At 30.7% G+C, this 15109-nt stretch overlaps 1 protein-coding gene across 1 annotated transcript in view; it reads left to right on the forward strand.

The window, feature by feature from the left end:
• The window catches only part of PURG (purine rich element binding protein G), a 32428-nt gene extending 19177 nt beyond the window's left edge, over window positions 1-13251 (forward strand). Inside the window, exon 3 of the mRNA XM_039846434.1 lies at window positions 12362-13251. Coding sequence (XP_039702368.1) covers window positions 12362-12466 — 105 coding nt within the window. The 3' untranslated portion in view covers window positions 12467-13251. The remainder of the gene's footprint in view (window positions 1-12361) is intronic.
• Window positions 13252-15109: the final 1858 nt, after the last annotated feature.

The raw sequence follows: 15109 nt of genomic DNA on the forward strand, positions 1-15109 counted from the left end.
TTTCATCCTGATGCAAATACTAATTTAGATTAGTTTAGTTCAGTATCACTAACCTCACTTAACAGATGGAAAAAACAGGCATAGGCAGGTTAAATGGCTTGTTACAGATCACTTAACAGTCTACTAAAATACCAAGGTTTATAAAGAGCCCACTGCTCATTGAAGCTTTCTTAATAACACTATAGACATTTTAAATGGTAAACTTGACATCAAAATTTGGTAAAATGAAACACATGTCTTTATAGTTAAATAGTTTTTGAAATATATTCTAGGTATTTTCCTGTTTTAGTCATATTTTTAGGCTCGGTTCTGCACTCAGTTTACTATCAGTTTGGGTCCTGACGTATCAAGTCATTATATTGGTGCTCAGTATATAAAAACCACTTGCCTAGAATCAGCCTCTTTGCCTGTACTTATTGAGTCTTTGACCCTCTCTATTATTTAGTCTTACTGCCTATGCTTTCCACCTTAGTGAGCCTTCCAGAAATTGATCCTAATGTCTAGCATATAGATAGATCCTTTCCTCTGCTGTGGACACGTCTTGTCAGGGCACCTGCCTTGCAGTGTAGCCTTTAAAAAATGTTATTTAGAGAATTTAAGAGCTAAAACTTCATATTTTATTTGCATAGTACAGTTAATAATTAAAAATCAACTAGAGAATGTTTTCCCTACACTCTTAATGAACAAGAGATAAATTACCACATAATAAGTTGGAAGCAGGCTTTTTCAAAAACTTGTTTGAAAGGGATGTTCTGAATTTTGATCAAATTAACTCAAGAATCCACATCTTTATTTACGTCATTATTGGGTGATTATAGTTGTTAACCGTGAAGACTCTAGAGCACCAAAGTATTCTCATTCGCACACAAAATTTAACAATGCTCACTATATTATATTTACTCAAGCTTTAATAGAATCGAATTTCAATAGGATTAAAAGCATTGTGGTTAAAGCTCTGTCGACTATGAAATTCTATTAAATAAATGACCTTGCTCCTGGTATTCCCAGTTAACCATAACTGTGTAGCATCATGACTGAGGAATTAGCAGGTTGAATTCTAAATTTTTACATGCACATTGAATTTTTCTCTCCTGACATTTTTATGGCCATAAAAGTTTCATATTGGCTCAATCTACACAAATTACCACATAGTTATAAAAACATCAAAATGCCTAGGATTATCAAGAAGGAGCATAACAGAAGTTCCACATTTACTTTTTCTTATGAGAGGAATATAACAATAATTTTAATCCATTTCCTCTATCTTCTTCTTAAGCAATAGCCATAATTTCTGCAATATTTCTAAGTGCTGGGTCCCTCAAGAGTTATCAGGCTGTTTCAGTGGCCCTCGTAAAGGTTAGTAAAGAGCAGAGACTTTGCTTCCAGGCAGTCCTGGGTTCAAGTCAAAATTCTGTCACTTATTGTGTAACTTTGGGAAAATTGTATATCTTTATAGAGTTATTGGAAGAATTTATTCAATATGCATTCAGTTTATAGTTACTAATGACTCACTATGTGCTAGGTAATCATCTAGGTCCTGAGGATGTATTAATAACAAGTAATGCTCCTTGCCCTCACAGAACCTGTAGTCAGCCAGAATTCTCTTTAAGAACATTCAATGTCTTCATATACCTGAAGCTGGTAGCAAAGCTTCTGTCACATAATATGCATTTAACAAATATTAATAACATCATTATTAACTCTTTCCAACTTATAAAATGGGTCATTCCCCAGAAAGTATTACAAAGTTATGCAAAATTGGAAAGGAGCCTCCTTTTACTGCAGAACTGTCCAGTGTAACAGTAGCAAGGGAGTTGAGCTAGTTATAATCTTTTGAAACTGTTTTCAGACAAATATAAAAGCACGCAACTATATAAGCAGAAATTTCTTGAACAAGAAACAAAAGCATTAACTTTTATGAAAGAAAAAAATTATAAATTATACCACCAAAATTAAAATTTTCTGCTCATCAAAAAAGAGCATTAAGAAAATGAACAAGCTATCCACAGACTGGGAAATATCAAAGCACACTTTCATTGCTGGAGGAAATCAGAATTGCTTTGTTTCTTTTTTAAAAAGATGATTAGGCAGTTTGCATGATTTGGGAACCAACCGCCCCACTACTAAAAAGATTACATTCACCTGTTTTCTAATATCGGTGTAAATATCTATAGTTACTTGACAATTTAAGACTTTCTTGTCTAAATCTGCCATCAATTTTGAATTTTATTTATTTATTTATTTTGCCTGAAAGAGTCTTTGGAGTAAGGTATAACTCACATGTTATAACATATGAAACTATCAAAGATGTCATGTGACTTGTTCAAAATCATTTAATTAGTCATTTCAGAGCTTGAATTAGACCTTACTAAGTGGTTTTTCCACTGTTCAATGTCTACTCTATTCAGAATGAGTGGGAGATAATACTTGGGATTCATTTAGAATATTTGTTTCCTTCTCTTAGCTAGAAGAATGTTCGTACCTATTTATTTTAAAGTTGAAAACATTATTACAAGATTAGGTTTATAGGTCATTTTTGACTCTGAAAAAAAAAAGCTTTTTGATAATTGATACACACTTTAACCCTTAGTTTCAAGATAGTTAAGAACCATTATAATGTAGACCCCAGATCATCATCTTGATTCTGAGCTTTTCCTCATTTCATATAATCTTGAACTATATTTTTTCCATATTCTAGTACTTGATATCTGTTTTCCTTTGGTACTTATGAACCTTTTAACCTTTTACTATCTCAGGTATGTTTACAGGAAACATCACACAATTATCCATTCTATTAACTACCTAAGTTTCTATTGTTCATTCTGGAGACGCAAATGATGTCCTTTAATTTCATTAATTGAGTTTTTAAAAGGAAAATTTTATAGCTAAAAACATAGGTTATCGTATAGCAATTTATTGTTGTTTTACAATTGTGTCAATTTATATTTATGTGATTTTTATATCACAATGTCAGTAGCAGTGATAATGATGTGTGGCTTAATAGTTTCAGAACATTGCTTTTATTTTTTTTTTACTAATTAAGATGTGCTTATGCTTTTCTTTTCAATCATACTGAATTTTTAATATGCTGTAAGAAACCACTACGTGAGGCACGAAATGACAATTTGAGGGAAATGAAAGCATTCATTCATTTATTCAACAAATACTTATTGAGTTTCCTCCCATAGGCCAGGCTTTGTGTTAGGGAAATTGCTTACTTTTTTTTCCTCTAATCTCAAGTGGAGATGATGATGAATTGTGAAATTATATATTTAAGATGTCTTTGTATGAAATATGGATTTATAACAGCACAAACATTTGGTGGGTTAAAATCACAAAAAGAAATAAATTAGAGAAATAATTATCTGACTTTTGATTATAGTTTTAATTTTGCCCAAGAACAATTGTCATTACTTGTAGATAAGCACTATTACTATAAGATATTACGATTTTCTTCTTAGAACCAGTCGAATCTTTTTTACTTATTTATTTTTAGAATTGTCAGACAGTGTAATAAGGTTATTGCTGTAGGAAATTGGGAACTCATTGGATAGTTTGACCCTGAATGTACCTCTTTAAAGATGATGAACATATGGCTCCTTAAATTTGAAATGGAAGATAATCATTATAAATTAGGCCTCAGTCACAGGTATTCAAAATGGTTTTAATATTTGATATACCATATATATACTTGATTATGTACCAAGTAGCATAAGATAAAATATTTTTTCCTTCCCACCTAAATGTATTCAGTTACTCAATCTCCATTTAATACTAATGGTGTATTACTTAGTCCACCAGTATCTACTCATCCTTGAAGAACCAAAAAAAGAATGAAGGCCGTACTGCCATGATCACTTTTAAATAGCATTTGAGTAAAGTTTTTATTGATTTTATGACTTTATAAACTAGTTTATAAAAATATTTATCATATTTTCACTGTGATAAATCTGACTTGGAAAACCTTTTTTGTTCTAGGGTTCCCGTGTACGTTTTAAATATGTCTTATATTCTTTCTTAGAACTGATACATTTATTATGCTCCATAAAAGAATTTGTCTTCTTTTTTCTTCAGTAGTAAAAAAACTGTTGTGGTTCGGTGCTCTTATGTAAAATCCATGAGGTAAGGTATCAGTCGTGGATCCTCTTCTAGGATATATTGCTCTCTGTGGAACGGTGTGAAGAGAGAAGTTTTGAAATGAAAAAAGGAAAAAATGCCACCCAACCTCTGATGCTCCAGCAAGAATATTGTGTTTAATAGAAATGCTTTTTAACATTTTAATTAAGTTATAATTTACATGAAATTAAATAATCAGATCTTAACATACCATTTAATCAGTTTCAATGACTATCAAGATACAGAACATTTTCCCACCCTAGAAAATTCCCATGTCTCCCTTGCTGGTCTGCACTCCCACCCTCCTCCCATCCCAATTTCCAAAAGCAATCACTGATCTGATTTCTGTTACCGCAGCTTTATTTTGTCTATTCTGGGATTTCATATAAATTAACCTGTATTTTTTATAGTTGGCTTCTTTCACTCAGGCTAACAGTTTTAAGATCATTCATGTTGTTGAGTTTATCAGTAGATAGTCCTTTCTATTGCTGATGATACTTTTCTTAAAACAGGTAAAAAAATAAGCAGATCTTCACTGAGTTTTTAACTGAAACATACTACTACTAAAATCATGGCAGCAAATCTATAGTAATAATGGAGGGGACAAAATAACCTCTAATATTAATATTCTGTACAGTACTCCTAGCATTCAAACAACTCTCCCACCTTAATTAATGTTATATGCATCAAGAGATACTCTTTTGGGAGATTCTAAATTATTCTATTAAAAACAGAGATACAGAGTGCACTTCAGCAATTGCAATGGCCATAGAACTGTTATTGTTTTCTTCACTTTATATTTCTGCTTTGACCTTGGAAATATAATGTGAAAAATAATTTCAGGTGAGGAGATACTTCTTATGATATCTCTATTATCAAAACATGCTGGAAGGAATACTTTCATTGTTTATTATAGGGTGATACCTCAGTAGCCTTTAGGTACTCAAAATTATATAACAGAGACCTTATGGGCTTAGTTTTATTATTGGGCACTCAACGTTGATCCATAATTTATATAAATGAAAAGAGAGTAGATACACTGAAAGCAACATCAGATTGTATTTTTGTTTTTCTAAATATTCTAAATGAATTTATCTAAATATTGCAATTTTAAGCAAAGATTCATGGAGATTCTGGGGAGTGGCAATAAATTTAAGCAAAGATTATTCTGTGATTCTAGTGGGCCATAGTAAACTGTATACCAATAAATCTAAAGGGTGAATTTTCACTATCTGCTGTTGTCTTTTTCAAGAGAACTTTATTCTCACCTAAAAGGAGTCTGAATTTTGACATAGCTAAATAAGGGATTGAACTGGCCTTTGACTAGACCATCTCAATCTTTACCATCTCCACCTTTAAGATTCTAAAATAAGAAGCTGCTGAGCCACTATGTCACATACCAAAGGCATGTACAACAGGCATTTTCTTAACTTTATGTTAGTGTGCCGTTTCAATGTTTATACAAATATTTAGCAAGGGAAAGAATAACTATATAATACACAGTGCATTTGTGTGTCAATGGGAAATGGCACACAAATGAAATAAGGTTTGCCATATTACTGAGAGAATATCAATAAAGTTTCAGAGTATTCTCATTCTCTGAATCCCTCTCATACACTTTCTGATTTCTTTTGCCTTCCTGCCTACCATTAAAAACACCCACTTTCCTTCTTCCCTCTCACACTTATGTTTTTCCATTGTTCCTAAATTATTTTACCATGTTCATATTTCATTCTGATAATTCAAAAAATACTGAAATGAAATTTCCCATTAACATGACCTACTTTAGTGTAGAATTTGGCCTAAGTCTTATTCTTATAAAAATGCAGTTATGTTTGAATTGCCAAGAAAATCGCATTAGTATAATTTAACCTGTAAAGAGGACTTGCAATGCTATCATACTAAACTTCAAGGATATATGTTCTAAATTATAAAGACAATTAACTACTTTTGAGCAGTATGCATGAATTCCCTAAGCAATTTATCATCATTTTAGTTGTAGTAATTAATTTTAATTAACTGCCAATAATGTTTGTTGCCATGTGGAAAAATGAGACTATGGCCATTGTTCCCATTTGAGTATGAGTTATGACACCAGTTTAATTGTAAAAGGGTATAAGCCTGACTTCCAATGGTACACACTGCTTGAAGGGTTTCAAAAAAGTCCTAGCTTAGCAGAAATTAAAGCTGATAGTAAATCATCTTTCCCCCTTTCGTGTATTTATGGTTCTGGCTAATAAAAATTAGATTTTTGCTTCCTAGCTTTGGAATTAATGTTTTTGTTGCTTCTCAATCAAAATGTTCTAATTAATAGTTCTGTTTTTATTAATATGTATAGCAGTTTAAATTAGAGATTCAAACAATGTCATAACTATCTGTTTTTCCACTGATGTGTTTAAAACCAGAATTCTAATTTTTACAAGAAATAATTTCATGTTTCTCTCTTTGAAATTGGAAATGAAGTCATGAATGTAAGATTTGTTCTTTAGGGGACATGTTCATATAAAGTTGTAAGAGTAAGAACAAACTCCTAGCTACTAAATTTGTTGACAATTTAAAATCTTATAACATCCACATTACATTGAGTAAATTTAAGTGGATTTATTCAGGATTTAAAGGTCTTTAAATGGTTTTATTGCAAAATAAGGAGTAATGGTGGTTTAAAAAAAGCTTTAATATTCACAGTTGTTCAAAAGTTCTAAAATATCAAACTTTTGAGTTTAACTATCTTTTTTTCTTAAAAATAAAATATACTTTGAATACTGTGCAGATTCTCAACTTATCAGAGAAGGAACCCTTTAGCACAGTATAGAATTTTAGAGCTGAAAGAGTCTTTTGACATAATTTAGTAACTTCAGCATTCACCTAGTTCACTCAAATCACGATCTTCTCAAGGATCTTAGCTTTTCTGCACTAATTTCAAAAAAAAAAAAATTGAAGAACTACTAGTCCTAATTCTTTTTGCTTTGTAGGTGTAACTGTCTTTTCATTCCCTTCTGATATTTCTCATAATCATGCTAATAATTACAGCTATGAAGATTATTTCCTTGATTCTTTATGTCTGAATTAGCTTAAGAAAGGAATAGTCTGTCATATGCTGAAACACAACTTTTAATTTGAATACTTAGCAAAAGGAAAGGTGAATAATTCAAAATTTTACAAGAAGTTTTTGTAGCGGTCAGTCATGTCTTTGGTAGTCTGGAGGACACATACTTTATGGGCTTTGCCATCATGATTTAAGACAGTAACATTACCTATTGTGTAAGATGACTAATACTACTTACCCTATTATAGTGGAGAAGCAAGAGTGGGCAAGCACAGCTTTTCAGTTGTGGGAGCTGGGGGTGGTAGTGAGGGGCAGTACGTTGAGGTTCTTTATTCTCAATCCTATTTCTCATTCATTAAATCAACATTTATTTTGCATACAGCATGAGCTAAACATTCTGCTAGATCTGTATATAGTTTGACTCGAAGGAGCACGTGGTATAGATACATAGCATAGGGCAATGCTAGATAACTGCCTACAGAATGGAAAAGAAACATAAGATCTTTTAAAACCCTCTGAAGCTCCACTGCGGCACAAGCAATTTATTAACTTTGCCTTTCTCATGGCAAGACAATGAGAAATAACTATTTTAACTAATTGTGAGACATTTTGGAAATGAAAAGTGCTATAAAAGAGCTGAAAAATAGAATATAAGATTAAATTCTATGGTAGAAACAGTTCTCATAGGTATTTATGTCATCACTATAGGACTGCTACCAGGGAAAAGCTAAAGTATGTAGATACAACTGCCCGTCTTTTGCAAAGTCAAGGAAATATCTGTGTGTCTTAGCAAGAGAGATTGTGGAATCTTATATTAATTTGGGTTACTTAGGTTAAATATAGTTGAATATCACATACAACGTGTAGCTTCCACATGTCTGCAGCTTCTATTAAGAGCCTATATTTCAATGTTTATTTGAAGTATTTCTCTAACGATTTTTAAATGCTGCCACTATCCAAGACTATTACTTACCAACAAGATTATATTTTCATACTCAGAAACTATAAGAAGGCTCATTAAATTATATAGAATAAATATCTAACCTTTCTTTGATTAATCTATCAGTATTCTGGATTTGGGGAAATTATCAATGATTTATCATGCCTGATCATTTCTGATTTTACTTATGTTTTTAAAGTTTCTTAATTTTCTCAGAGGCCTAGGATATCAATTTATATCTCATTCTACACTTTCCGAAGATGAAGAATTTATAGAATGGGCACTTCTTTTATATGCTTTTATATAGTCATTCTTTATACCGAAGGTTGAGATTATAAAAAGCAAGGAGTTCTTTTGTGAAACTCATTAAATGTTCCATGACTGTGAACTAATCCTGACTTTAAAATTAGCACTTTTATATTTTTACCAGCATTTCACCTTAATTAAATGAAGTAATACAGCACAATATTTAGCCTGTGGCATAATAGAAGACAGATGATATGATCTTACATTCTCTTTTTCCTCTGAACAATATGAATTTTTTTGTTCTCAGTTTTTAAAGAGACATGTCTCTAATTTAACTTCATCACATTCAAACAACAAAAATATTTAAAATTTAACCTTATGTGCATGCCATTTATTTTTAAATATAGAATTATATAATTATTATTTAGTATATAATTATATAGCTCTCCATATTTTATTGTCTTCCCCTGATTTAACAAATTTATTAATATGGAGAACTTCCACACAATTGCTTATTATTTTATTTGTTCTGTGTATTGGTGCTTTGTTCTCCAATGTCCTTTTGTCATTATATTATCTCTATACATTTCCATTTAACATTTCTATTTAGAATAAAGAGAAGCATGAAAATTAATAACCTATGCATCAGACATTTTTGATGTGCTTAATAAGAATGAGCAATTAAGGCTAGAAACCTCAGTGTTTAATACTGTTTTCAAAACTCAATTATTACATATATTTTTGCTTCAGTGATTAGAGAGAATAAGTAAAGATAATATGTAGTCAGATTGAAACAAGATAACTAAACCAATGTTTTTTTTTTAAAGCATATAATGTCTGCATTGCATGACAGAGTATTACTAAAACCTGCCTAAATAAACTCTCATGATATTTTAGATTTTATAGAAATGCTTTGGTAAGACTTGGATTTGAATCTTCATATTGACAAAAGATCTAAGTTATTTTTTAAAAACACACTATACTGTATTTAGAAAGTTAAAATTCATCTTCCTGGTTATATTTGTGCAACTATACTATACTATTATGACAAAGGTAAAACTTTATATGTACTTAGATTTTGAAAAATAACATCATATGCATTTTTAAAATTTTTTGGTAACTTGTGGCATTTAGGTAAAGGAATGTGCAATTATAAAGGTTTATGTCATCTTAATTTTTTTTCAGTCCCCAGGAATTACTCTTACTAGGCTTTAGATTCAAAACCAAACTCAATGTTAAGACTAGCACTTTTTTTTCCTACCGATAGTTCCTTTTTCAATATATGTAGAACACATAATTTAAACCATTCTTTGCAATTTAATTTTAGCTTTCCTTCTCCATCTTAACCTCAAAAACCTTTAATTTAAGGAACACTTTAAATTAATCCAGTGATAATTAGAAAATCATTTTAGGTATCATGGCCATTTAATCTGGTGCCCAATTTTAGTAATTTTCTGACAAAAAGAACTAAATTCCTAAAAATTAATATTCAAACATTTTAATTAGTTGTATTGGTAATAACCAATTAAGTAAGTTGATGTCCATATATATTATTTTTAATTTATATCATAATTTATTTTAAAATCTGAAGCCACCAAGACAACTAAGTACACAGCTGTGCTTAAAAAATCTTCATATCCTCCAAAGAGAAATGATAAGAAGAAATAGAATTCTATATATTATAGCTATTACACATACTTCTGTTAGGTTACCAGTATTTTACTGTGACACTCTCATGAGTAGCAGAAGCAAAATGAAACAAATATAAATGCTTTAACATTAGATGTTGGCATCAATACGGATTATACATAAACTGTTGCAATAAAAAAAATATTTATTGTGCCTATATGTAAAGAATTTATCTCAGATTTTCTATGGTCTTTTTCATTTGAGGCTACACAATCATTTAAATGTAAAGACAACAGAATATATGAATGAATGAGATGATGGCCCTGTTTTCCATAGGGTTAAATATTCTGTTGAATTTTGAGTAACATTGGCTGCTGTGTATTATGACATAAACTAGATTGATCAGAAGCAACACATGAATCTCATGTACAAATCACTGCATTTAGAAATTATGCATCTTTCCCTTTCCTCACAAAATGAATTCAGAATTTACAATTCTAATTTTATCATTTTAAGCTGTTAATCTGTAAAAATTACCTAATATAGAATAAAAGATTAAATAAATAGGACTACAAAAGAATGCTAATTAAGAGCATAACCCCATATACTATCAAACTTCTGATAATGTTAAGTTTCTTATAAACCCTTAAAATATTTTAGTGAAAAATTAATTACCTGTAATGATGGCACTTTATTACCTTGACTAGCTATTTATCTGTATAGAATTTGTTTAAAATCCATAAAATATTCTTTATCCTTTTATAAATTTATCCTACTTATGTGTTTTTCTAAAGCTTCTTATAATGTAATAATTCAAACTATTTTAATAGAAAATTGTATTACATAATATAACCGATGAACAATACATAAATAAAACTCAAGAGTAACAAAAGTGATGTGGTAATGGCAAAAATGTTAGTCTAAGTTGGTCTACAATCATTTAAGGTTAAAATGTGTAAAATGTTAAGCTTTTTCATTGAACAATTTTTAGACAGCTTTTTTTTTTTTAATTGATACTACTTTGTATTAAAATGTTGGTCTAATATAAGGGCAATCAAACTATTAAGCCAGCCTGTCATAACTCGATTTCGTTATAGTTGGTTTTTTTTAACGTAACCCTAAAACAATAAGAAATCAGTTCTGTTTCTTCTGTGCTCAAGTCAGCCATGCCTGCTGAATTATCAAATTTAAATTAGTAATGTGGATGTGCTGCTGTGTATAGCTGTTTCCTCTTCAGAGAATTACTAGATGACTTATGTGATGGCTCTGATTTAGCAGAAAAAGCAGAGGATAATTTTTTTCAAAAGTTAAATTTTTTCTCAGGTGAAACCTTACATCTTCTATTTATAAGGCTAGGCTAACTTTTATCCCAGAATGTTTTTCAGGGGAAGAGTATTTCAAAGTGAACAAACTTTGCTTTCTTTTTCATTTGGGAGCAGTTTAGTTAAGGAAAAAACATGCGTCTATAATTTTACTTATCTTTAATTATTCCTCTGTGGTGGCCATTTTTCTATCACTAGTTTCAAATGTTTTACTAAATGTAAATGCTGCTTCATAGACGCAGTTATCATTATATGGTATAGAAAGGAGTCAAGCTTATTAGAGGTCTTCTCTTACCAAGGAGAGACTAAAGATAAATTCCATGTCAATTATTTGGTTTGTTTCTTTGTTTCTTTTTAAAATAAGAGATATTAACCCAAAGGTATGTTAATGTCATGGCATGAATAATCTTAAATGTAGCTCTATTGAGTATTTTGTGATGCTGAGTAACAGACTTTTCTCACATTTCTGTGATGCTAAATATCTTCCTTAGAGGGTTTTGTTTACTGTTAGATTGTTGTTCTGAAAGATGTGGGTCTAGTGGAATTTTTTAAAACTGGGAAAACAAATAAACGCATGTATTACAAGTATAGAAATGGTGAATGTAAACTTACCGTATAGTACTGAATCTATTTTCAGAACTGTTTTGCTGTTAAATATATACAACATAAAATTGCTACCGTACCATAATTGAGTACTTTTTCCTGAATGACCCTGTTATCACTATTCCAGAATTTGAAGTTGGGCAGACACATGATTGATTCATGTGTCTGCATAGATGCTTCAAGGTATATTCTTCTCTTGGTGAGTAAAAGTATATTTTCCTGGACATCAATGCATTAAGATTTGAATATACCTGTATCTATTCTTATTGCACATTTCTTATACAGTCATCTTTTAATATGCCAAAATTGGCCAAGACACAACTTAAAATTGATGGTTTGTTACATGCTTTCTAACAGAAAGGTTTTCAATGAAATTCATATGGGTTTGTAATGTAAAAATAGTAAAACTCCCTTTAAAATTTCATATATGCTAAAGTTAAATTAATATTTTTTCTTTAGCTCACAAATTACCCTAAATCCAGAGAGAATATCAACCCTTTTCACTGTTGTCAAATCCAACATAAGGAACAGCCCTATGACACTACAAAAACAGTTGAGGAATAAGGAATAAGTCTCTTATGTTACGCTTCAGAACAAAGGCACTGGGTGAAAGAAATGAACCGAAGTTCATCGAGAATGCAAGGCTTCTGTACTTGACATTCCTCCATGGAAGGGAAGACAAGTGTCAACACCATTGGCATCATTTTCAAACTGATCTTATACATAATATCCACCACACTGGAGTACTTCTTAACGCTATCAGATTATTTATTTATTTTTTTAAATTCGTCAGGCCTTTCAGTTTTCAAAAAACCATTTGTCAGCAATGAGGTAGAGAGACATAAATGTGAAAATACTTTCTTAAGAGATCATGTAACTACATAACTCAGAATTTAAAAATTGAAAAGGCAGGATAATTCTAATCCACTGCCTCTCACAAGAAACATGTTTTTAAATCTGTAACTGCTTTAGTGTTAACAGGGTACAAAGTGTTTTTTGTCCTGTATTGTACTTAAAAGGTTCTCATTGATTGGTGATTGTATTGTACTGTATGGAAACAAATCATAAATTGCCTTGTATTGTTTATAACAGACCATACCACGTACTACTTCCATTTTCATGTTCCAAGTTTTTCAGTGATGCATGTTAACAGTTAGGTCCTAAAATTCTGTGGTGCTAATTCTTCCATATCCTATGGTGCTTTTGTGGATGCTAACTGCACACATGCTGAACAAAGCTTGAAATTTAAAACTTCCTTCCCTTCTTTTGTTTATATGAAGTAAAATAAAATAACTTGAATATGTCTCAAAGTATCACTGACAATCTAATAAACTGGTTTATATGTGTGATTAGTTTGGATTCTTATTTTTCAGAAAGCAGATTACTTCTGCTGGGCCCTCATATCAATCAAAAGTTGATCTTACCATGTATTTATTTTGTTATTTCATTTGTGCCCCCAAATTTGTTGTATCTTTGAGAATTTAAATCTAGTCGGCCTAGCTTTCTAAATTCAAGTTTAAATCAGTCTATAAGAACTAGGCCTATCAGACCTGGAAATAAGTAAGCCGAGAAGACCAAAAGTATGCCATTAGAGTGCCTTTGTTTATTTTAGTACTTTGTTAATAAAATTTTATCATCTGGCTGAGCCATGAGATAACATTTGCATGGAAGCTAGTATACTCTCAAAACCTTTATTGCAATTCAAATGACAATGAAAAGGCCATCCCTGTATGCTGATATTTAATGTGAAAGTTCCATTCCACATATATGAAAATAAAGACCAAAAAAATGAAATTAGAACTTCCCAGGAAAAATAGTTACCATATGCCAGATTGGCATAATAGATAAACACCCATGAAGTGGTCTTACTAAATTTTTAATTTTAGTGTTCGTGCTAAGAATCACAGCATTAGGACAAGTGAAGCTGCTGTCCTCATGAGGGCAGGGGGTTGTTTGTCCTAAGCCAGAGATAAATTCAATATTAAGACATGTGTAAATTTATATCTGACCTTAGTATTTTGCCTAACCCATAGATTACCTTAAATTTCAAAAGAAAAGATCAAATCTATTAAAGCTCCTCAAGCAACAATCATTGAGAAGATGATCAAACCTATTAATCTAATCTAGTGGGTCCCATGAATGAAATGATATTCCCATACTACTATGGTTCTTTATTATATAAAGAGTGTAAGGTACAGTAATTTGTCACAAATAGTTATTAAATCATGTCTAACTTCTGACATTAGAAAGTTTAGAGAATAGAGCCAATATAAACACTGGGCTTGCATCTCCAGGACTACCTTAAACAAATGCAGTATTTACTAAATCACAGCCCAGATATTTCTACTGTATATTTTTGTAAGTGCCTTTACAACATTCTATTTTATGAACACTGGCAAATAATAAATGTGCTACAGAATAATTCCAGATTTTCTTAAAATGAGAGAGAGAGTAGGTAGGTCTATAGATATGTTAGAGTATCTTTATTTCTGTGGTAATATTTTGCCTGTTAATCAAAAGAAAAATTAATTCTAATTTTATAAAGGGATGAGAAAATAAATAATTTGCTTTTGGAAAAAAATGTACTTTTTAATCTACATGAAAAGATCTCTAATTTTCCCCCCATATTCACCAGGTTTATGTACTATTGTTTATCATGTCCCACATAAAATATTATTCTCAAAATTTTTTTATTCTTTTTGTATGAAATTATTTTTAATGTCAACCTTAAATAAAATGAGTATACTTTGTAAGTTTGGTTCATTTTGGAAAATTATGTAGTGCTTCCCTCTTTAAGCAAAACCATTACTTAAGCTTTTTTAAAGGTACAAAATTATATCTGTCTTTATAGTATCAACAAAATTTTGGTAAGTTGTGTTTACTGTTCCTAAAATAATAATTTCCCTTGGAGATCTTAAGTTCAAAGTGTCATCTATAAATCCTTGAATGAAAGCACTTTCAAGAAAGATCCAGATGTTCTCCGTCAAGGAATATCTCTTGAAATAAATTTCATGTACAGTAAAACTTTTACTTATCTTAGGGAAATAATTTTTCTCATCAATAATTTCTTTGAGTTTGAAAATGGCCCATAATAACTTTAACCTTATTTTTTTTTTAAAGCCAATCTATAACCTACACAATTTCAGATTTGGCTTCATGCACTCTTTTTAAAACTATTGAAGAGACTTCACACTAAGACTAAAGTCA

The sequence above is a fragment of the Pteropus medius genome, unplaced genomic scaffold (assembly GCF_902729225.1).
Source record: "Pteropus medius unplaced genomic scaffold, Ma_sr-lr_union100, whole genome shotgun sequence".
Classification (NCBI taxonomy): Eukaryota; Metazoa; Chordata; class Mammalia; order Chiroptera; family Pteropodidae; genus Pteropus; species Pteropus medius.